Source organism: Eulemur rufifrons, chromosome 29 (assembly GCF_041146395.1).
Source record: "Eulemur rufifrons isolate Redbay chromosome 29, OSU_ERuf_1, whole genome shotgun sequence".
Classification (NCBI taxonomy): domain Eukaryota; kingdom Metazoa; phylum Chordata; class Mammalia; order Primates; family Lemuridae; genus Eulemur; species Eulemur rufifrons.
In genome coordinates this window covers 18,154,872-18,177,896 of record NC_091011.1, presented here as the reverse complement: position 1 = coordinate 18,177,896, position 23,025 = coordinate 18,154,872, and the positions used below count along the sequence as shown (strand labels likewise).

The window sequence follows — 23,025 nt, the reverse complement described above, 5'->3', positions numbered from 1 at the left end:
AGGAGTATGGTTTATCCAGTCCAGTGCCCTGAGCTCCGTAAAGAGGCAAGGTCAAAGCAGGCAGACAGAGGACGATAATGGCAAGGAGCTGGGGTAGAAAGGGGGAGAGACCAGGAAAACTGCCCACAGGAGGGGAGAAGAGAAGAGCCTGGAGGAACGGGGCCTGCGACCAGGGAGGGAGAGCAGGGAAAGGGCGGGACCAGGTTGGGGGCTCAGGAGGAAGGCTCGATGGTCTGTGTTAAGGCAGTAGGGTATGGTCATTTTGTTGTCGGAATTGTTTGTGAAATTCCTTCCTCTTGGAGAGAAATTGAGCCAGATTGCTACACCATAACCCAAGGGGAGCCTGTGCCCAGAGTGACAAAGGATCTGAATCAGTTTTGATTTTCCACTATTAACAAGAACTGGAACAACAACTCAGGCCCTTCCCCAGTAAGTACATCAAACTGACAGCGAAGCTCCTGCCTCCCAGCTTTCGCCTTCCCTCCTGCCCCAGCGTCCGAGTCAGAGCTATATAATATTCCATGGCGTACTCACAGCTTTACGATGTCACGTCCAAACAAGTAAACCACTAAATAGCAGGTGGTTTTCAAGAACAGTTTTTCTAAGAAAAACAAAGAGGACAAATATAATATATCTTTATTATGACGAATTTAACACATGAGTTAACACTGATTATCTTTTTTAGGAACTGAAGCTGAATGATTAATTTATGATTAATTCAAGTATTTTACTTTAAGGATATGAGGGGAAATGTTACATTTAATGTATCTATTAAATATCATTTCTATTTTAGGTTTGTGTGAATGCCACTTGACTGTATATGCTAAAGATAACCAGTTTGTTATCAAAACACAGTTATATTTTTGGTTTTTATGTTAGAAATACTCTTCTCTGGTGTTCAGTTGGGGAGAAGACTTTACTTGGACTACTTAGTTTTTGTTGTTGTTGACCCAGAGATAAAAGACCAGCTGTTACAGGTGTCCCTGCACTGCTATCTTCATCAAAGAACACAGATACACACAACACACATACACAATAATTAATGAAATAATCTCCCCTCACCCCTTAGGAGAGTATAAGAACATTTTGTGGGTTGATCCGTCTACACTACCAAACATGTTAGCCCTCTGATCCTGTTTCTTTAGTTTGTGAGTCTACTGTGGAACCTTGGTAATTTAACTTTGGATCTAAGTATAGTTGGGGACAGATAAGCTGTTCTGGAAAGAGATGGAAAACCCTGTCTGAGGAGAATTTATCTTGTCATGATGCATCTCAAATGGGGGCCCCAGGCCTGGCTTGGAGGGTGGAGTGGTGAAACAACAGGATAAATACAGCGAACTCTCCTTGGCACTTCAATTTTACTAATGTTCAATAATATTAAATATTATTTTTATATTAAAATAGATATGTTCATATGACTTGTTTTATAAATTGTGCTCTTGAAGTGCACAATTAAAACTGTATCTCCACATTACTATTTATCTCACAGGAACAAAAAAATTGTAAGGGAATGCTATGAACAGCCACATAACAATAAATTAGATAATTAAATGAAATGGAAAAATTCCTAGAAAGACACAGAATGCCAAAAACTGGTGAAGGAATAGACAATTTTAATAGACATGTAACAGGTAAAAATATTGAATTAGTAACCAAAAACTTTTCACAAAGAAAAGCCCAGGACAGGATGGCTTCATTGATAAACTCCCCCAATAAAGAAGACTAAAGATCAAAATCTCTTATGAATATAGCCACAAAGGATCTTAACAAAATACAAGCAAATAAAATCTAGCAATATAGGAAAAGTTATACACCGTGATCAAACAATATTTATCCCAGAAATGCAAGATTGGTTTAACATCTGAAAATCAATGAAGTATACCACATCAATAGAATAAAAGCAGATACTATATGATCATCCAATACATGCAGAAGATATCTGACAAAAATACAGCACCCTTTTATTAATAAAAACCCCACAAAACAAAAATAAAAAAATAAGAATAAAAAGGAATTTTTTTAACCTGATAAAGGTTATCTACAAAACCCCACGACTAACATGATATATAATGATGAAAGATTAAACAAACACTTCCCTCCTAAGATCAGGAAAAGACAAGAATATCTGCCCTTGCCACTTCTATTCAACATAATACTGGAAGTGCTAGCCAGGAGAAGTAGGCAGGAATAAGAGTAAAAGCATCTAGATTGGATAGAAAGAAGTAAGCTATTTTGCAAATGACATGATCTCATATGTAGAAAATCCTAAGCAATCCATCAAAAAGCCCTAAGAACCAATAAATGAGTTCATCATGGTTGCAGGATATAAGATCAATATGCAAAATCAATTGTATTTCTATATAGCAGAAATGAGAACTTAAAAAATGAAATTAAGAAAAAACAGTTCCAGGGAGGGTGGGACAAGAGGGCTGATTTAGAGACATTGGTTGCCAGATCGTCTCAGAAAGAAGGAAAAGTTTTAGGTCAAAACAAAACAAAACAAAACATAGCTCAGGTGCAATTCTGGGGGAAAAGTGTGAGAACCTACAAGAAATTCCACAGGAAAAAGTTGTGGAGCAGAAGAAGATGGAGCAAGATTTTGGCAGAGATCAACCCCTTGAAAAACTTGGAGTCCTGGAAAGGGTAGGTGGGGTTTTGTTTCTCCTTCCCTCACACCTCTGGTAGTCAGCAGGTTCGTGAGCTGCTGGGGAGCTTCTCTACCCTCAGGAGCCCCAAAGCTGCTGCTGCCAGTGAACTGGGAGCTTCTTGAAAACAAAGTACTGGGCTGCCAGCCCTCTTGGGGTCGGTCCCTGTCACCACAGACCTGAGCTGAGACGGTAGGCGCCATACTGGTTCTCTACCCACTATGTTCCTTTGTCCTCCCCAGGGGGCTTCAGTCCCTCAGTTTTTATGTCACTGGTTCCCACACAAACATTTCCCAACTCTTGCCCAGACTATGGTGGCCACAGGAGCTGGTGGGTCCTGGGGGATCTGTGTGATCCCAGAGCTTGGACATTCTGGGCAGGCTGCCGTCTGGGGAGAGGGACAAAGATGACCAGAGTACCAGCTCTCTTCCATTCAGGCTCTTTTCCTCCCCTGCCTCTCCCCCCGCCCCACTGCTGCCAAGTGGCATGGGTTCTTTAAGGGACAATTGAGCCAGGGTCCTCAGGAGTGGCTTTTTCCCTGCTGTTGGTTCATCCACAACACTGAGGCTTCCACAGAGAGTGAGACTCACAAATTTCTTCTTAAAGACCTTCAGCAGAACAAGGGGTGCTTGGACTTTGAGCTCTCTGCCTACAGCCCTTCCTAGTGCTGCTCGCCTGGCTGCTCCAGCAGAGCAGGACACACCCCAAAGTGGAGAGACATTAAGCCTACTTGAGCACTCCATGGGCAACTCAGGACCAACATGCTTCTCCCTTGCATGGTCAGAGCTTGAACTTGGGGCACCAAGGGACAGCCCTCCAGGCTGAACTCTGTACCCCAGGGCTCAATTATGTTAATGCTCGGGGACACAGAGGGGAGATCTGTGAACTAGTCTTGGGAGGTGAGGGAGCCCATGTGGGCAGAACCGAAAGGAGAGTGCAGTGTGGGTCCAAGCTGCAGGGTACTTGCAGAGCACCTCTCCTTCAAAAGGAAAGCCACACTTTTGGTTCAAGGCAGGATCCTGCGCAGAAGAGAAGCTTCCTTGTGTCCACCTTTGTGGAGCCTGAATGCAGGCTCCTCTGACTCAGCCCTGCTCAGCCTTGCTCCTCCATCCCCCTCTGCTGTGGTGGAGAATAAGGAGTCCCCTGGGAGCTCCAGGGCCCCTCTCACCAACTTGAGCATCTGAGTGCTTCTCCTGATGGACTAGAGCTAGTCACATGTCCCTCAAAACACCATTGCAGCTGGTTCCTTCCTGCAAGCACCACCTACTGGCAGGGAGGACAACTTGTACATCCCATTACACCATTTACCAATTCAATCATACAGGGTGTGGCTGACTCTTACCTACAAGCACCACCTACTGTCTCAGAGATTAAACTTGGAATCCCAATATACTTCACACACTGCTAGAGAAAGAGAAAGGATTTCAAATATCTCCATCTTCCCTTATCAACAAGAGACAAGGAATCTGCTCATACAAAGTACACCATCACTATGGTCTTCAAATAATTAGCAATTGAGAAAACCACAACATTAAGAATAACCGAGGTATCCATCCAGAATCTAGAACCCCATCAAAGTACTCATAAGCAAACCCAAAGGTCCATATCCAACATATGCTACAGACACATTCTTAAGAGACAGGGGGAAAAAAACCCATATAATCAAAAGAAGATCCAAAAGCAAGCTACAGCTGCTCCAGATGAGAAGGAATCAGTGCAAGAACTCCAGAAGTATGAAAAATCAGTGAAAGGACACCCCCCAAAGGAACACACCCATTCTCTAGCAATGGATCCCAACCAAAATGAAAAAACTGAAATGATGGATAAAGAATTCCAAATATGGACTGCAAGGAAGCTCAATAATATCCAAGAGAAAATGGAAAACAAATTCAAAGAAACCAGAAAAACAATTCAGGAAATGAATGAAAAATTTACTAAACAGATAGATATATTAAAAATAACCCAAATAGAACTTTAGGAAATGAAAATTCATTTAGGGAAGTACAAAACACAATGGAAAGTTTTAAAAATAGATTAGAACAAGCAAAAGAAAGAGTTTCGGAGCTTGAAGACAACTCTCTCAAATTAACCCAGTCAGTCAAAAATAAAGAACAAACAATCAAGAGGAATGAACAAAGTCTATGAGAAATACAGGATTAAACAAAATGACCAAATATAAGAATCACAGGCATCCCTGAGGGTGAAGAAGAAAAATCACAAGGCCTAAAAAACCTATTTGAGGGAATAACTGAGGAAAACTTCTCTGGCCTTGTTAGAGATTTAGACATCCAGATACAAGAAGCTCAATGAATATGTGGGAGATTCATTGCAAAAAGGGAATCATCAAGGCATATAATCATCAGACTGGCCAAAGTCAACATGAAGGGGGAACTCCTATGAGCTGTGAGGCAAAAACATCAAGTAACTTACAAAGGAAAAATCACCAGACTAACAGCAGATTTCCCAAGGGTAACTGTACAAGTCAGAAAGGAATGTGTTCTATCTTTAGTTTCCTTAAACAGAACTGTCAGCCAAGAATTTTATATCCTGATAAAATAAGTTTTATAAATGAAGGAGAAATAATGTCTTTCCCAGACATGCAAACACTAAAGGAATTCATCACCACTAGGCCTGCCCTACAGGAAATGTTCAAAAGTGCACTGTACATGCAATAACACAATAGATACACAGCAGTGTAAAAACACCCAAAAGTTATAGCTTACATATCTTATAAAACAATAGCACAAGATGGAAAATAAAACAAAAAGATATCATCCAACATATTGAATGGAACAGCATCCCAGATGTCAATACTAACACCCAACATAAACAGCCTGAATTCTCTACTTAAAAGACAAAAACTGGCTGAATGGATAAAAAAAACCCACAACCTAAATATCTACTGTCTCCAGGAAATACACCTCACCCACAAGGACTCACATAGACTCAAGGCGAAGGGATGGAAAAAGTATGCCATGCAAACAGAAAACAAAAGTGAACAGGTGTAGCCATTTTCATATCAGGTAAAATAGATTTTAAATCAAAAACGATAAAAAAGACAAAGATGGTCATTATATAATAGTAATAGGAGCAATTCAACAAGAAGACATAACAATCCTAAGTATATATGCACCTAACACAGGAGCTCCCAGTTTCATAAAGCGAATTCTTCTAGATATAAGTAGAGAAATAAACAGTAGCATCTTAATAGTCAGGGACTTCAACACTTCACTGACAGAAATGGACAGATCACCAAAGCAGAAAATGAACAAAGAAACATTGGACTTAAACAGGATTCTAGAACAAATGGACCTAACTGACATTACAGAACATTCTACCACAAAACTTCTGAATATATATTTTTATTATCAGCACATGGAACATTTTCCAAGATGGATCATATTTTATTCCACAAAACAAGTCTCAGAAAATTCAAAACCATTAAAATCATACCACATATCTTCTCAGGCCACAGTGGAATAAAATTAAATGTCAATTCCAAGACAAACACTCAAATACACACAAAATTATGGAAATTAAGTAACCTACTGCTGAATGATCCTTGAGTTAATTATGAAAATAAGATGGAAATCAAAAGATTCCTCAAACTGAATGACAAAGGGGACACAAGCTTTCAAAATCTATGGGACACAGGAAAAGCAGTCCTAAGGGGAAAGTTCATAGGGTTAAATGCCTACTTCAAGATCACAAATTAACCACAAAATATCATAGCCCAAGGAACTAGAAAAAGAACAAACCAAATCAAAAGCCAGTGGAAGAAAGGAAATAACAAAGCTCAGAGCAAACTAAACAAAATGAAAAAAAAAATAAATACAAAGGATCAATGAAACAAAAAGTTGGTTGTTTGAAAATATAAAAAATCCATTGACTACCAGCCAGATTAACCAGAAATAGAAGAGAAACTCAAATAACCTCATTCAGAAATGAAAAAGGAGACATTACAACTGATACCACAGAAATACAAAATATCATCCATGAATACTATGAAAACCTCTAAGCAAACAAACTATAAAACCTAGTGAAATGAATAAATTACTGGAAACACACAACCTCCCAAGCTGAAATCAGGAAGAAATAGAAACCCTGAGCAGAACAACAATAACCAGTGAGATTGAAGCAGAAATAAACATACCTCCCAACTACAAAAAGCCCAGGACCAGATGGATTCACAGTCAAATTCTACCAGACCTACAAAGAAGAAGTGGTACCTATCCTACAGAAACTATTCCATAATATTGAGAAGGAGGGAATCCTCCCTAACTCATTTTATGAAGCCAGTATCACCCTGATTCCAAAGCCATGAAAGGACACAACAAAAAAAGAAAAATACAGATCAATATCTATTATGAAGATAGATGCAAAAATCTTCAATAAAATACTAGCAAACCAAATTCAGCAGTACATCAAAAAGATAATCCAATATGATCAAGTGGGTTTCATCCTAGGAATGCAAGGATGGTTCAACATACACAAATCAATGAATGTGATTCACCACATAAACAGAAACAAAAGCAAATACCATAAAAATCATCTCAATAGATTAAGAAAAATCATTTGACAAAATCCAACACCCATCCATGTAAAAACCTTTAACAAACTAGGTATAGAAGGACATATGTTGAAATTATAAAAAAAGCCATATATGACAAACCCACATATGACATCATACTGAATGAGGAAAATTTGAAAGCATCCCTCCTAAGAACTGGAACAAGACAAGTCTGCCCACTGTCATCACTTCTATTCAACATTTTATTGGGAGTCCTAGCCAGAGCCATCATGCAAGAGAAAAAAATAAAGAGCAACCAAATCAGGAAAGAGGACATGAAACTATCCCTGTTTGTTATGATATGATCTTATATTTAGAAAACCCTAAAGGCTCCAGCAAAACACTCCTGGAATTTATAAATAAATTCAGCAAAGTCTCAGATTACAAAATCAGTATATACAAATCAGTAGCATTTCTATATACTAATAATATTCAAGTGGAGAGTCAAATAAAAAACTCAACACCATTGAAAATAGCTAAAAAGAAAATAAAATATCTAGGAATATACTTAACAAAGGAGGTTAAAGATCTCTACAAGGAGAACTATAAAATATTGATGAAAGAAATCACAGATGACACAAACAAATGGAAAAACATCCCTTGCTCATGGAGTGGTAGAATCAACATTGTTAAAATGTCCATACCACCCAAAGTGATTTACAGATTCAGTGCAATCCCCATCAAAATACCAGCAGATCTAGAAAAAGTAATCCTAAGTTTAATTTGGAACAACAAAAAAAACCCAAATAGTAAAAGCAATTTAAGTAAAAAGATAAGTATGATGGCATCACATCACCTGACTTCAAATTATACTACAAGGCTACAGTAACCAAAATAGCATGGTACTAGTATAAGAGTAGAGACATAGACCAATGGAACAAAATAGAGAACTCAGAAACAAAACCATCTACCTATAATCAATTGATCTTTCACAAAGCCAACAACAACATACACTGGGGAAAGGAAGCCCTATTCAATAAATAGTACTGGTAAAATTGGAGAGCCACATGCAGAAGAGTGAAACATAACCTCTATCTGTCACCATACGCAAAAATTAATTCAAGATGGATTAAAGACTTAAATGTAAGGCATGATATCATAAAAATTCTAGAAGAAAACATAGAAAAAACTCTTTTAGACATCAGCCTAGGCAAAAAAATTGTGATTAAGAACCCAAAGGCAAATGTAGCAACAATAAAAATAAATAAATGAAACTTAATTAATTTAAAAAGCTTCTGCATGTCAAAGGAAATAATCAACAGAGCAAACATACAACCTACCGAATAGGGAGGAAATACTCACAAACTATACATATAACAAAGGACGGATATCAAGAATCTATAAATAAGTCAAACAAGTCAGCAAGAAAACAAAACAACCCCATCAAACAGTGGGCAGAAGACCCGAGCAGAAGCTTTTCAAAAGAAGATCCATTGGTGAGTAACCTGTGGCTTCAAGGCCACAAGTGGCCCTCCAGATCCCCAAGTGTGGCCCCTCAATTGAATCTAAACTTCACAGAATAAATACATTTTTAAAAATTATCCTTTGTTAAAAAATCCTTTGTTAAAAGGATTTGTTCTGTAAAATTTGGATTCAGTCAAAAGGCCGCACTAAAGGATCCAGAAGGCCACATGGTGTGAGCACACTTATGAAAAAATGCTCAATATCACTAATCATTAGGGAAATGCAAATTAAAACTGCAATGAGATACCACCTTACCCCTATCAGAATGGCCATTATTAAAAAAATCATAAAACAGTAGATGCTGGTGTGGATGCAAAGAGAAATGAACACTAATACATTGTTGGTGAGACTGCAAATTAGTAAAACCTCTATGGAAAACAGTATGAAGATTCTGCAAGAAGTAAATGTAGACCTACAATTTGATCCTGAAATCTCTCTGCTAGGTATCTACCCAAAGGAAATGAAGTCATTTTATCCAAAGGACACTTGCAATCAAATGTTTATCTTAGCACAATTCACAATTGCAAAGATGTGGAATCAACCTAAATGCCCTTCAGTTCATGACTGGATAAAGAAAATGTGGTGTGTATATATGTGTGTGTGTGTGTGTGTATCATGGCGTACTACTCAGCCATAAAAAGGAATGAAATTATGTCATTTCCAGCAACTTGGATGGAATTGGAGACCATTATCCTAAATGAAGTATCTCAAGGATGGAAAACCAAACAACATGTGTTCTCCCTAATAAGTGGGAGCTAAGCACAAAGCAACATAAAGAATATGAAAACCAAAAAAGGGGGAGGCAGGGAGGGGTATGGAATAAAAACTTACCTACTGAGTTCAATGAACACTACTCTGGTGATGGGCACACCAAATGCCTTGACTTAAGCATGTTACAAGATATCCACGTAATAAAAACCCTTGTACCACATTAAAAATAAAATAAATTAAAAAGAACACACAACAAAGAAAAACAATTCCATTTATAATAACATTGAAAAGAATTAAATATTTAGGAATAAATTTAACAAAAATAGTACAAAGCATATAATCTGAAAACTACATTGTTAAAAGAACTTAAAGAAGACCTGAATAAATGGAAAGACATTCCATGTCTATGGACTGGTAGACTTAACAGAAGAAAAAATAGACAAATTTGACTTCGTTACAATAAAAAAAAAAAAAAAACAACCTTTGTGCTTCAAAGAATATCATCAAGAAAGTAACAAGACAACCCACAGAATGGGAGAAAAGTTTTATGAATCATGTCTAGCACATAGTACTAGAATATACAAAAGACCATTATAACTCAATAATAAAAAGACAAATAGTCCCATTAAAATATGTGCAAAGAAACTGAATAAATATTTTTCCAAAGAAGATAAATAAATTTCCAGAAAGCACATAGAAAGATGCTCAACATCATTAGCTATCAAGGAAATGTAAATCAAAGCCAAAATGAGATACAACTTCACACTTACTATAATGTGCTATAACAAAAAAGAGAGATAATAACAAGGTTGGTGAGTATGTGGAAAAAATGGAAGCCTTATACAGTGCTCGTGGAAATGTAAAATAGTGTATCTTCTTTGGTAACCAGTCTAAATACTACAGTCTAGCAGTTCCTTGAATTGCTTAACATAGAGTAACGAGGTGATTCAGCAATTCTATGCCTATATATTATATATACCTGAGAGAACCAAAAACATATGTTCACACAAAAACTGTACACAAATATTCATAGCAGTATTTTGCACGATGGTCAAAAAGTGGAAACTACTCAAATGCCCATCAACTAATAAACAAATGTGCTATATCCATGTGATGGAATATTATTATTCAGAAATACAAAGTAATGAAGTTCTGATACATGCTACAACATGGATGAGCCTCTGAAACGTTATGCTAAGGGAAAGAAACCAGTCACAAAAGGCCACATACTGTATAATTCAATTTAAATGAAATTCCCAGAATAGGCAAATTCACAGAGACAGAAAGTAGACTATCGGTTGCTTAGGGCTGGGGAGAATGGTGTTTAGGGGTGATGGCTAGGGGGCATGGAGTTTCATTTAGGTATAACGAAAATATTCTAAAATAGATTGTGATTTTGGATGCATAACTGAGAATATACTAAAGGCCACTGAATTGTATAGTTTAAACGGGTGAATTGTATGGTATGTAAGTTCTATCTTAATAAAACTGTTTTAAAAACATATACCCTCCCCCTTGAGTGCTTCTTTTTAGGCAGGCCATCGTGCAGAGGGTTAAGAAGCTCTCATGTCATAGCACTCAGAGACCCGAGTTCCTTCACCAGCCCGCTGGCTTCTGATCTTGGAGTTTCAATTCCCTCTCCGGACTTTCAATTCCACATCTGAAAAATGTGGGTGTAGGATCTGGGTCCCTTCACTATCACGTCTGCTAAGTTTGGAGACTTTTATAAGAGATAGTCAAAATTAAGTGAGGAAGCAAGTCACTTTGGAAGCAAGTTTAAAGTATTGCTAAGGCAGAACTAGCTTAGCCTAGAGCAGAGCAATTTAAAAATGGACATTGCAGTGCTTTTTGATAAACTTGCAGTACTGGCCAAAAGGCAGAGAAAATTCATCTTATTTCCCATAAGATAAGAGGTGCTTGTACGTGTGTGTGTGTGTTTCTTAGAATTCTGTTCAGCTCAAGTAAAAGTGTATGGCCGCAGGCTTCTCCCCACAATCTCAGCAGGACCACTGGAACGATCAGTTTCTTCTAATGGAGTCTGTGATTGTTAGCTTGAGAGGCCCCAGGAGCAATGGCTGATGAGGGACATGAGATTCTAAGATCAACTCGGAAGATGCAGAGCAGAAATTGGCAAAATCTCCATAAAGAGCCAGCTATACTCTGTAAGCCATGATCGGATGGTACCCTGACAGCTATTGATACAACTGAAGAAAAGATTGGCCTTAACATATTGAAAGTAACTTACTTAACGTAAAAATTATACTGTTAACCCCTGCCTGTGACTAGGAAGGTACGAGAGTATTTAATTTCTACATATTCAAATGGTAGGGACTTGGAACAGCATAGGAAAAAAGAAAGTGTGGCTATTCTAAAGGGCAAAAAAGGGTTAAAAAAAGACCAATTGAGCAGTCATCGTCCATTAGGTGTATACACATGTGTGTGTAAATAAAACGTAGGACATTCCAACGTATAAGTCACCTTCATGTTTACTATTATTTCCATTCTCCTAAGAATCTTTTGAGGGAGTGGTTATTTTTATCCTCATTTTATAGGAAAGAACATCGAGGCTTAGAGAACTTAAGATCACAGACACATCAATCAACCGAGGTTAAAATCTTTTACTCCAAAAGCCCTTGCTATTCATAGCATACCTTACAATATGCTGAGGACATTTTATTTGATGCCTTATTTGCTGCAGGTATCTCAGGTATTGTTGTACATTAACTATGGGAAACCTGAAACCTAGTGAGACCAACTGACCACACAATTTTGTGACATGAATTCCAGGATGCATGTAGATTTTCAGAACCTACAGAGTATGAGGAGGGTTGCCTTCTCCATTTTCAGTCTCCATGAGTTTTTAACTATCATATTTCATCGAGATAAGATATTTGCATAGGTGACCCAAGAAAGTGAAGTTCTGGCAAGGCTCTCAGGGCATCTGATTCTGTTGACCCCTAATGAGAACAATTCCATTAATCATTTTTCCATTAACAATTCTGAGATTCTTCCAAGGTGTTTACTAATGAGAGCCGGAGGCAAAAGCAGTGGGTGAAACTGAAGGTCATGAATGCTTTGCACAATTTGAAAAAGTCTGTCTTCGCAGGCACAGGGAAGGGCAACATAATTTACTGAGAGATTATTCTCAGCGATGTTGCTTACGTGATTTCCCTGCTAAGGTTATGTTTTATTTTGCACTTGTTTAGCTTTGGAGGTGAAAGTAACACTTAAAAAGCATTTTTTAAAAAATAACTGTGTGTTTACGTGCACAATTTCACCTCCTTGTACCTCCCCCCAACCCATTCTCCTGCTTACCAGACAGAGGCAATATCAGGTTCACACAGACTCTGTGAGCCAAGCCTGTTACATTTCTGGGAAAAATCCTGAGCTTGGAGACAGTCTGTCTTTGTCATCCGATACAATTTGCACAACCATTCTGCACGCTGTTTTCCACAGCCGTAGAATCAAACAATACTGCCCAACCCGCCTTTCCATCTGTCAAATGTAATGACCCTTTAACCTGAACTGAGTGTTGTATTTTCATCTGGAGGTAAAATGTTAATTGATAAAATGAAAATAATTCCAGACAGCTTTCTTAATCCTTTGAAATTGCACCAGTTGCAAAGGCAACCCACCATTGAAACCGGAAATATCTACCTTGTTTCCCTCGGTGAAATGTCAACTTCCACTTCACCAGAACCTGCCTTTTCGCCTCTCATTTTACCTCCAGACTCTGACATTTGCTGTTCTAAGTCAGGAGGAGCCAGGGTGGTACCTTGAAGCTCAGCAACCTTGTTTCAAGTTGTTTTATATTTTGCTAACACATTAAGAAGAGGGGATAACGCAGGAAATAGGAGTTTTAGTCAGTCTTTCACCTTTGAACGATACAAATTTGCCTAAAGAGAGAGTGTTAAACTCAAGGTACCAATGGTTATACCTGTCAGTGTGGTCTACCAGACAGAAATGTCAACCAGTTAAAGCAAGGCCTAGTGATACTTGTAACTGTTCTTCCCTTTTTTTCCTTTTGTAAAATGGTAATAATATTTTCTCTCATCTTGTCTAAGTTACAGCTGTGAAAATATCAAGTAAGGTTTATAACAGAATATGAATGTTCAGATAGGGAGATAAATAAAACATAGAACATTTATATGGTAAAGAACTATAAAGCAATTAAGAGGATTGACCTAGGTCTATATATCTTAACATGTATAGATATTAAAAACGTAATGTTGAATGAAAAACAAAAGTTGCACAGCAATGCATACAACAGACCATTGATGTAAAATTACAGCCTCTGCAGAGAAGAATTATGGAAAGATGATGGTGGAGGCAGTGGAATTTTGTTTTTTTTTTTTTTTTTTTTTTTTTTTTTTTTAGACAGAGTCTCACTCTGTTGCCCAGGCTAGAGTGAGTGCCGTGGCGTCAGCCTAGCTCACAGCAACCTCAAACTCCTGAGCTCAAGCGATCCTCCTGTCTCAGCCTCCCGAGTAGCTGGGACTACAGGCATGCACCACCATGCCCGGCTAATTTTTTCTATATATATTTTTAGCTGTCCATATAATTTCTTTCTATTTTTAGTAGAGATGGGGTCTCGCTCTTGCTCAGGCTGGTCTCGAACTCCTGAGCTCAAACGATCCGCCCACCTCGGCCTCCCAAAGTGCTAGGATTACAGGCGTGAGCCACCGCGCCCGGCCTGAGGCAGTGGAATTTTGGAATCTCTTTGAATCTCCACATACACACACAAAAGCACCTGTGTAACAAAACCAAAACCCAACAGATAACAGTTACCACAAAACTAGGTATCTCCACGAACCCCAACATGCAAGTAGGTAAGGCTCAACCACTTCACAACCACAAAACCTGTGGGTCATCAACTTATGTACCAGAGAAAGTAAAGGAAAGTGATGGATGTCAGATAAACCTGAGAACAGGAGAATCCATGAATAGCTGATAGGTATTGAGATAGGGCCAATCAGAGAGCAGCGGCTGAAACCGGGAGGGCTTTTGCCCACTGTGATAGCTGGTGAGTGCAGGGAGCTCACAGGTAGAAGGGCTAAGGGGCTGGAGTGGTGTGGTTCTCACAGACTCTAGAAACAGACCCATAGGAGCTCCCTCCGAGGACAGGGCCCACAGTGAGGAGAAACTGCTGGGTTGGGGATAAAAATTGAGCTGACTAGAAATAAGGTAGAGAGAATGTCCAGATAAAAGTGGTGGGGGAACGGAGTCAGGAAACCCCCCAAAGCAAGCTGTCATCATTTTTTTAAACACTACCCCAAAACAACAGAGGAAGGGGCTCTGTGCATTTAGAAAAACTACCCTGAACCCCCTCTCTCTCTAAGAGTTTTTGAAAACTAATTTCACATAAAAATGAGCAGCAGAAATGTATCTGGGTCAACTCCCATACAAAGTTATTATAAGAAAAAAAAAAAGAGGAAGGAACAGAATAACATCCCTACAGATAGTAGAAGCATGCCAGAAAATCATGCCAAAAAAAGAGATCAAAACATAGCATATTATTTCCAAACGAGCTAAGAGGCATTAATAAAATGGTGTAAGACATGAAAGAACAGCAGATCAGAATTAGAAAAACTCAGAGATGGAATAAAAGAATTCGGGGAAGGATAAAAAAATTAACAAAGAAGTGAAGTCTAAACTAGAATGAACACAAAAACAGTAAAACAATAGATGATGTTTTAAGTGAAACAGAAGGTGAAAAGGAAGAACAATTTTAAGATAAAAAAGAAGAGATAAAAGGTATTTAAGAGATAGGTAAAATATTGAAGACAGGCAAAGATAATTCAAAATATGAATAACAGAAATCCCAGAAGAAAAAAACCAAACCAAGGAAACTGAACAAATGCTAAAAACTTTCCTAAAATTAGAAAACATACATTTGAAATTACATTGAGAGAGTGCACTGCATGCCTGGGAACATCAATACACAACAGCTAACACCAAGACATACTCTAGATAACTAAGCTTTATAGGAAAAAAAAATCCTCTGAATTTCAAGGCAAAAACAGCAAATGACTTACAAAAGAAAATTAGATTATCAGTTGGCTTTTTAATAATATATTTAAGATGCTTAGGGAAAGAAATTGTAAGCCAAGGATTTTTATATACAGAAAAACATTGACTTCCAGGTATAAAGGGTAAAGACAGCCTACTACCAACATGCAAGGATTCAGGGAATGTTGTTCTCATGAACCCTTCCTGAGGAATGAACTTTAGACAACAACTCAACTAAGGAGACATCCACATAAGGGCTGGTGGTGAACATTAATCACACAGTTGCTGATGGAGCTAAGACCAAATGAGAGCAAAAAAGAAACAAGTATTTTATGGAGTAACTCTTATACTCAGACAATGTAGTACAATGATGAAAAGGGTGGAGAAGGTGGAAAGGCATTCAATAAAGATAAAATATATTAATAATGGCAGCATTAGAACTGATATTCTGGGACTGTTATATGCACAATGAGGGATACATAAATGAGTATTTATGGGATATTTTAATTCTATCAATCCTTTTATCCTTGACAACCAAAACTTTGTGTGAAAAGAGAGACTTCGTGTGGAAAAAAGGAAATAAAGCTATTATACAGAAGAGATTAAGGTAAAAACATCTGTAATTCTGAATTTGAATTTGAAATATTGGTATGAATGCCTCAGATATTTTATCTTAAAAATTATTCACGTAAATTTATATGCATCTATTTCCTACTGCTGTCCACTGAGAGGCCTAGAAAGAATGGTCAACTCAGTGGCAATGAGCATGCAGACTGGGGTCTTGAAATATTATTTCTCACCAAAAGAAAATAGGGCTGTTAAGAAAACAATCCCATTTATACTCTTGCCAAAGGAATCAAACTGGAGTCTGATCAAGCCTTTGGTCAAGGTGCCAATTTTCAGGAAATAGTACAGAGAAACAGACTCAGTTAAAACACAGGAATACAATCAGCACCATCCAGACTGTGGGAATCTCTACAGGTCCAATTCCACAGCTATATTATAAGAAAATGGAAGGGGTGGAAAGGAAACTTGTTGGTTAAAATAGACTTAAAAGACATCAAAAAATTAAATACTGGGCAAGGTTATGGTGTCTAGGGATGCCCATGCGGGTGATAAAACTATAAAGAAAGGCAAGAAAATGGTTACCATAAAGTTCAGGACATTGTTCTTTTGTGGGAGAGGGAGGATGGGGACATGGCAGGGCCTTCTGAGGAGGCTCTATCTGTCCGTTACCCTTGTAAACTCTATATATTCACAAGGGTGCTCACCTTTCAATAACTGTTGAAGCTATACATTTGCTTTGCATGATTTTCTATGTTTGTCTTCTTTTTTCCAAGACAAGATTTAAAAAAATCACTGGCAGAACAATACTACACCTTGTTTATGGGTTCACATGAGTAAATGTGTAAGTATAAAATCTGACAAGAAGGAGACCCATTGAGTTCAATGGGTGGTTCCTTCTAGGGATGTGGGGAGAGAATGGAACGGAGCATAGGGGAAGACAAAGGGTTTCAGGTTTATCTGCCATGGTTTAATTTCACAGTAGAAAGATGTAATTTTGATGTAAATATGTCAAAATCTTAACAATGGTCCATTTGGGACACTGTAAACACGTGAGTTTGTATATTACCCTCTCCTACTATTTATTTTTGAATTCTAAACATTTTAGCATGTGAATGCATATTGCAACCGCATGCAGTTAATACTCTGAAAATGCTTCGGTGCTATTGGCAAAATGTACTAAATAAATCAAAGGTAAAACCACCATTAGCCAAACTACTTTGCTTAACAGAAAAAATAATGTGGGCATCCTTGATGAATTAGTTCCCATTAAGAGAATAAAAATTTGACTCTCAAAGAAGTTTATTCATTACGACTGTTCAAGTTTAACAGTATTCTATCAGGGAAATAGAGTTAACAATTTTTTTCTGCTAACACTGAAAAACAAACATACAACTTGTTCGAACCACCAATCAGTTTCTTCTTTTGCAGAATGTTTAAAGGACTTTATTGTAATCCAGTTCAAATCAATGGAATGTTCCAGATTATTTTACCCTTGGGTTTTTGAGATCAGTTGTCTTCCTAGTCTAAAACTCTGTGTTGGTAGGTCTGTGTATGCATCTTAGTATGTATATGTTGGTCAAGTTAACAAAAAAATTATTGAAAATTATTCATTATTTTGATTTCTTAGTACTTAAGGCAATGATCACTAGGTGAACAAATCATTATTAATGTGACATATAAAACGACAATTGGCCATTCAACATTTTATTCCCTAAACGTCCACAGCAATTTCATTCTGCCATGATGGATACTGAATGTCTGGGAGAAATTTCCTAGAGTGTTTTTTTTTTTCCCCATTTTAATTTCTATGAGCCCCATAAGAACATCCACCCACAGAAACAACACGATCTGATTCTGCTCCATAAGCACATGCAAGGTACACACTCAGTTATGCTGACCCATGAGTGGGAAGACAAGCAGCGCCATGGTGGCATGACCCTTTCCATACTCACCAGGCAGGTAGCTGCATAGTCTCTCCATCGCGGCCTCCACTGTTGAGTTGTGAACTTGAGCCAGCTGGTCAATCACGGATACCACCAGCACACACCCTGCAGAGAGCAGAAGAACATGTCAACAGTGTCACAGGAAAACTGGCTGGAGGGGCCAGGGGAAAGAAAGTGTTCCAAAACACAAAATTTTTATTTGTTATTTGCCTTTTAAAATCTTCTCTGTGTGTAAATGCACTGTGAGTTGTAGTAAAATATAAAATGTGGCGAGAAGACTGTGGGTTTGGGAATCAGAAGGCCTGGAGATGTCAGTCCAGTTTTGCCACCGGTGAGCTATATGAATTTGGGAAAGTAATTTAATCTTGCTTAATTTCCATTTCTTTTCAATCACATGGGAGAAAGAGAGGATGCTTCAATGAGAAAGTGCAAGGAAAACAGCCCACACAAGGTAGAAGCTCAATAGATATTAGCTTCTCTCTTCCCCTCTTTCTCTCCTTTCTGCTTCCTTGTGAATAAGATCATTTCTATCCTACACATTCTCTTGCATACCAGGAGACCCGGGGTCAAAATTTTAATTTTGGAAAAGTGGTAGAAATTGCCTGACATTTAAAGTCATAAGATCTGGGATTGAGTCCTGACTTTGTATTCTTGGACTCATCATGCAGCCTTTCTGAGCCTTGGTTTCCTCCTTGTGAAGTAGGTAATAATATGTTTCCCATAGGGCTGCTGTGATGATTAAATGAGGTAAAAGTGAAACTGAGTGTGCCTTTGAAATTATAACACATTGTAAAATATTATTTCACCTCCCAGCTATAAAGCACACTACTGGAAAGCATGCACCAACACGATATGTGTGTAGAAGGGGATTACATTAAGTTAGGAATATGTCCCTTCTGCCACTATTGATATATGATAAGTATGAATGTCCAGAGCTGCTAGGCTGACATTCATAGAAGATTCTAGCGCTTGCCTTGATTTAAAGAACTGCTGGGGAAGCCCAAACCTCCTTTTTCCAAAGGAAAGTGACATTTATTCTCCTATACACAACTGGTTGGTCGAAGATCAGTAAGTATGTGAAAGGAAATTGTCAGATCTCATTGCAATAAGAAGAACGGACACGTATTAGCAGAGGTTCATGTCTAAGGCGGCGAGGGAAGGTTGACACCCAACATGAAGTTGTTCCAGGGTGCCTGGGCCCAGTAGTAGGCTCACTATTGTCCCTCTGCTTAAGGCACTGGGGACCCAATTCACATGTCTAGTGTCATTAAAACTAAATCCCCACCAGGATTCCTTGAGGGAAGGTGGCTGATAACAGATGTGAACAATACAATTGGGCATTTTTAGACAGAAAGAAATAAAACCTTCTATAAAATGAGGAATTTCCAATGAAGGACGGAGAAATTTTCACCTTTCTAGATGCTGCAATGTCTGGTGATACTTTGGCCTTGATTGTTCTGTCCCCTCTGTCTTGGCAAAGAGAGGCTCGCTGAATCTGAGATAGCAAAATCTTGATAACCGTGGTCTTACTGGGCTCCAAGAGCATCCGCTTGCTGGTGCCTTTGTCACCATCCACTATCGAGGTCGATTGGCTGTTTTTTAACCTCATGCATGACCTTGGAGGATCTCCTTACATTGCAAGGAGTTTACTAGCTGACATTTATTAGCACTTCATGATCTAAAAGCATTTTCATATAAATTTGTTTTATTTGAAAAAATAAGTTTTCAAAAATATGAACACAATGTAATATCATTTTTGAAAAATTTGAAAATACAGTACAGTATAAAAAAGGTAATAAACATCACTCAACTCACCTAGAGATAAGAAATTTCACTTTTATTTTCAATATGTCAAATATATTTAATACATAGGAATATTTTCAACATTTGTAATATACTTTTACACCCTGATTTATGTCTCTGTTAATCGCCATTAAGTTGGGTGAAGCTAAATAAATTTTAACAATTGCAAGTGAAGAACAATGATAAGTAATTATATTGCTATGTGATAAGAAGATCTGGGGTAGTTGGAGAGGCTTTGAAAAAAAACTTGGGTTCAAATCAGCCACTTACAAACAGTGTGACTTTGAACAAGGTACCTATCTTTCTGGAACTTCATTTTTAAGAGTTTAAAGTTAAACCATAAGTTCCTTGAGGGCAGGAATGGGGTCTTACCATCTCTAACTTTGAGTGCCTGGCACAGTGCCTGGCTCAGAGGATGGAGGGAAGAGATGCTTACTGGCTTGGGGTACACTGACTTGAGAGCCACGTGAGTAACACTTCAGTTGTCTGTCGCTGAGATATCCCTACAAAGGGCTAATGGATGCACCTATAGTTGCTTCCCAGCTCAGTCGTCTCACCCACGTTGCTTCCTCTGTGTTCCAGTCTCCACTTCTGGACATTGCTCCACTTCTCATTTTGGTGTGAAGCAACCAGTGCCCTCTCTTGAGCCAGGCAGGCAATCAACTTCTGTTGCTAATGGTCATGACATGCAGCTCACAATCAAAGAAGAATACAGGGGAGCTGGGTTGTGTCTTAGTCCATTCTTGCTGCTATAACAAAATACTTTAGACTGAGTAATTTATAAATAATAGAAATTTATTGCTCACAGTTCTGAATGCTGGGAAGTCCAAGATCAAGGCACCAGCAGATTTTGTGTCTGGTGAAGTCTTGCTTTCTGCTTCATAGATGGCGCCTCTTGCTGCATCCTCACGTGGTGGAAGGCGCAAAAGGGCATAAGTGTTGTGTCCTCACATGGCTTTGATGGGCCCCCAGATGGATAGAATATGATCCCCCCATAGGGGGCTCACAATATACTTCCCCAAATCCTATGAACTGGATGGTAAATATCAGTCAAATGCTAGGTGGAATGTGATTTTGGAGAGACTATGACAGAGCAGGTGGAAGAAAAGGTGCTCTTAAGAGAGAAACAAGACTTGGTCTGAAAGAGCATGATATAATAGCTTTCTCCGTATTTTCCACAATTTAATTAGTAGCAACTTTTCTTTCTCATTGGTACCTAAAATAATAGTTTCTTACAATCAATGGTATAGTAGTCTGGATGAGATGCAGGAATCGAAAACTTACAATAGTTCAGTGTAGCAGGAATATTGGGTGAGCATGGAGCTTAAGGTAACCTTCACTGAAATTTGTCCTTGAGGAGTGTCCATTCCTAGCGACCTCAATGATCGTAAACTTTGGATGCTGTTTCCTTTCCCTGAAAATTCAACTCCGGCACATATTTGCATTTGTTTTAATCCATGGCTTAGAAAGATGAATATAAAGCAAATTGGGCTGCTCAAGACCAACCTGCTTCTTTGTACTTGCGGATCTGGGCTTTTCTTCTGAGTTTTACTCAGAGAAATCCCATCAAGGACTCTTGTGACTGTCATGGCTCCTTAGCATTGCTGGCTAAAATTGGAATATCATTAGATAGATAAAAAGAAGCCAAAAAAAGTCATCTGTCTCTGAAGACTGGGTGGATTTTACCACTATCATCACTTTGCCTAGGGAAGAGCTACGATGATGAAAAGGACCCTGCAGAAAAGCAGGTATCGGGGTTTGAAATAGTGAACGCCCGGGTTGGGCTCAGCTTTGATTGGGAGTCCTGCGCACTTGGCCGTCTCCGCCTGACTCCAGTGGGCTCGACTCTCCTTCCAGTTGCACTGTTAATTTAAGGTCTGCAGTGAGGTATGTTCTGAATCCTTTAGCAGCGAGAATGAAGAAATTGACTTTTCTACAGTTTCTGATAAGAGGTTTCACTTCTTTGACAGGTTAACGAATGTTTTCCCTGGGAGGGATGCATGGACAGAGTAATTCCTCCCATTACAGGCTATTCTCTGCTAATAAAAGGCCTGGCTCTGTTAAAGCGAGTTTGCCCGGGTTGCTGTTCATTTAGAGAGTGAGGGGGGGAGCAAGAGCTATGCATTTTGCTCAGTGGTGACCGTCTTGAAACTTACATATGGAAAATCTCTTCTCACCTGGCATCTGAGAAATAATGAATAGAATAGAACAGACACTCCTGACAGTGTTTAAAATAATAAAAAAAAAAAAAAAAAAAAAGCAAATGGGCACGAATAAAAACACCTGCCACAGGAATCGACTTCTGGCCACATATCTCAGGTACACTGCAGATTGTGCCATGGAATCCTTTTGAAGTGAAACAGAACTCTTGAAACTAATTATAATCATATCTGTGCTGGCTGGAAATGCAGCCAACTGCGGAGAGCGGTCTATCAGATTTCCTATTTGTCTGAAGCCTGCACTTCATTGAAAAGCCTTGAAAGCACCTGGAGTTGTCAGAGCCACCGTCAGCGTGACCGCACTTCCTTTTTGACCCTGAGTAGCGGCATAAATAATTCATCACGTTGCCAGAGTGTGCCCTACAGTTTTCAAAGTGTTTTTACATACATTAGCGTCTCATTCAAACTTCACAACAACTCATAGACACAGGAATGATCACTCTCATTTTACAGATGAGCACACAGAGGCTCAGAGTGGTTAAGTGCCTTGCCTGGTATGTGGCCAATAAGCAGAAGAGATGCAACTTGAACACCACTACATTTGGTGAAATGAAAGGAAAACAAGAAAGAAACTTATGAAAATAATCACTTAAAATGTATCCTACTGCCAGCCTTGTTTCCCTAAGATACTAGTTACCAAGCCGGAGATGGTGGCACACAACCCAGGTACGAATCATCCTGCACCTTCGACCTTTTCGTCTGCTTCCTCCTCTCAGAGTCTGGAGGAGAAGGAAAGGGAATGGAAGGGAGGGAAATGAAGGTTACTTGAGATGCTATGGTACAGTAGGAGTAGGGGAATTGGGAGGCCAGGCGGACCTGGGCTTAGCTCCTGCTTTTCTTAGCTGGTGTTTGGCAGGACAGTAAAACTGTCTAAACCTGGATTTTGGCATGCACAGAATGGAATAATAATGCCCCTTGTGTTATATTGAAGATGACCACAAATTTTCTGCACTGCCTCCCATAAAGAGGTGGTGTTTCTTTCCCAGCCCTTTGAATCTGGCCTTGTGACTTGCTTTGATCAGTAGCATGTGGAGGGAGGGGCAGTCTGTCAGATTGGAACTAAGCCCTCAGAAAGCTTCCGCTTTTGCCTTCTT

General features: G+C 38.8%; 1 protein-coding gene across 3 annotated transcripts in view; it reads right to left on the bottom strand.

The window, feature by feature from the left end:
* Positions 1 to 23,025, bottom strand: part of AOAH (acyloxyacyl hydrolase) — a 189,698-nt gene that overhangs the window by 146,180 nt on the left and 20,493 nt on the right. For 2 of the 3 annotated variants that reach the window (XM_069461844.1, XM_069461843.1), the window contains exons 2-3: positions 17,919 to 18,014; positions 535 to 601 (exon numbers count right to left, since the gene is read on the bottom strand). In XM_069461844.1, the coding sequence (XP_069317945.1) occupies positions 535 to 601; positions 17,919 to 18,014 (163 nt within the window). The remainder of the gene's footprint in view (positions 1 to 534; positions 602 to 17,918; positions 18,015 to 23,025) is intronic. The other variant, XM_069461845.1, reaches the window with a different exon arrangement.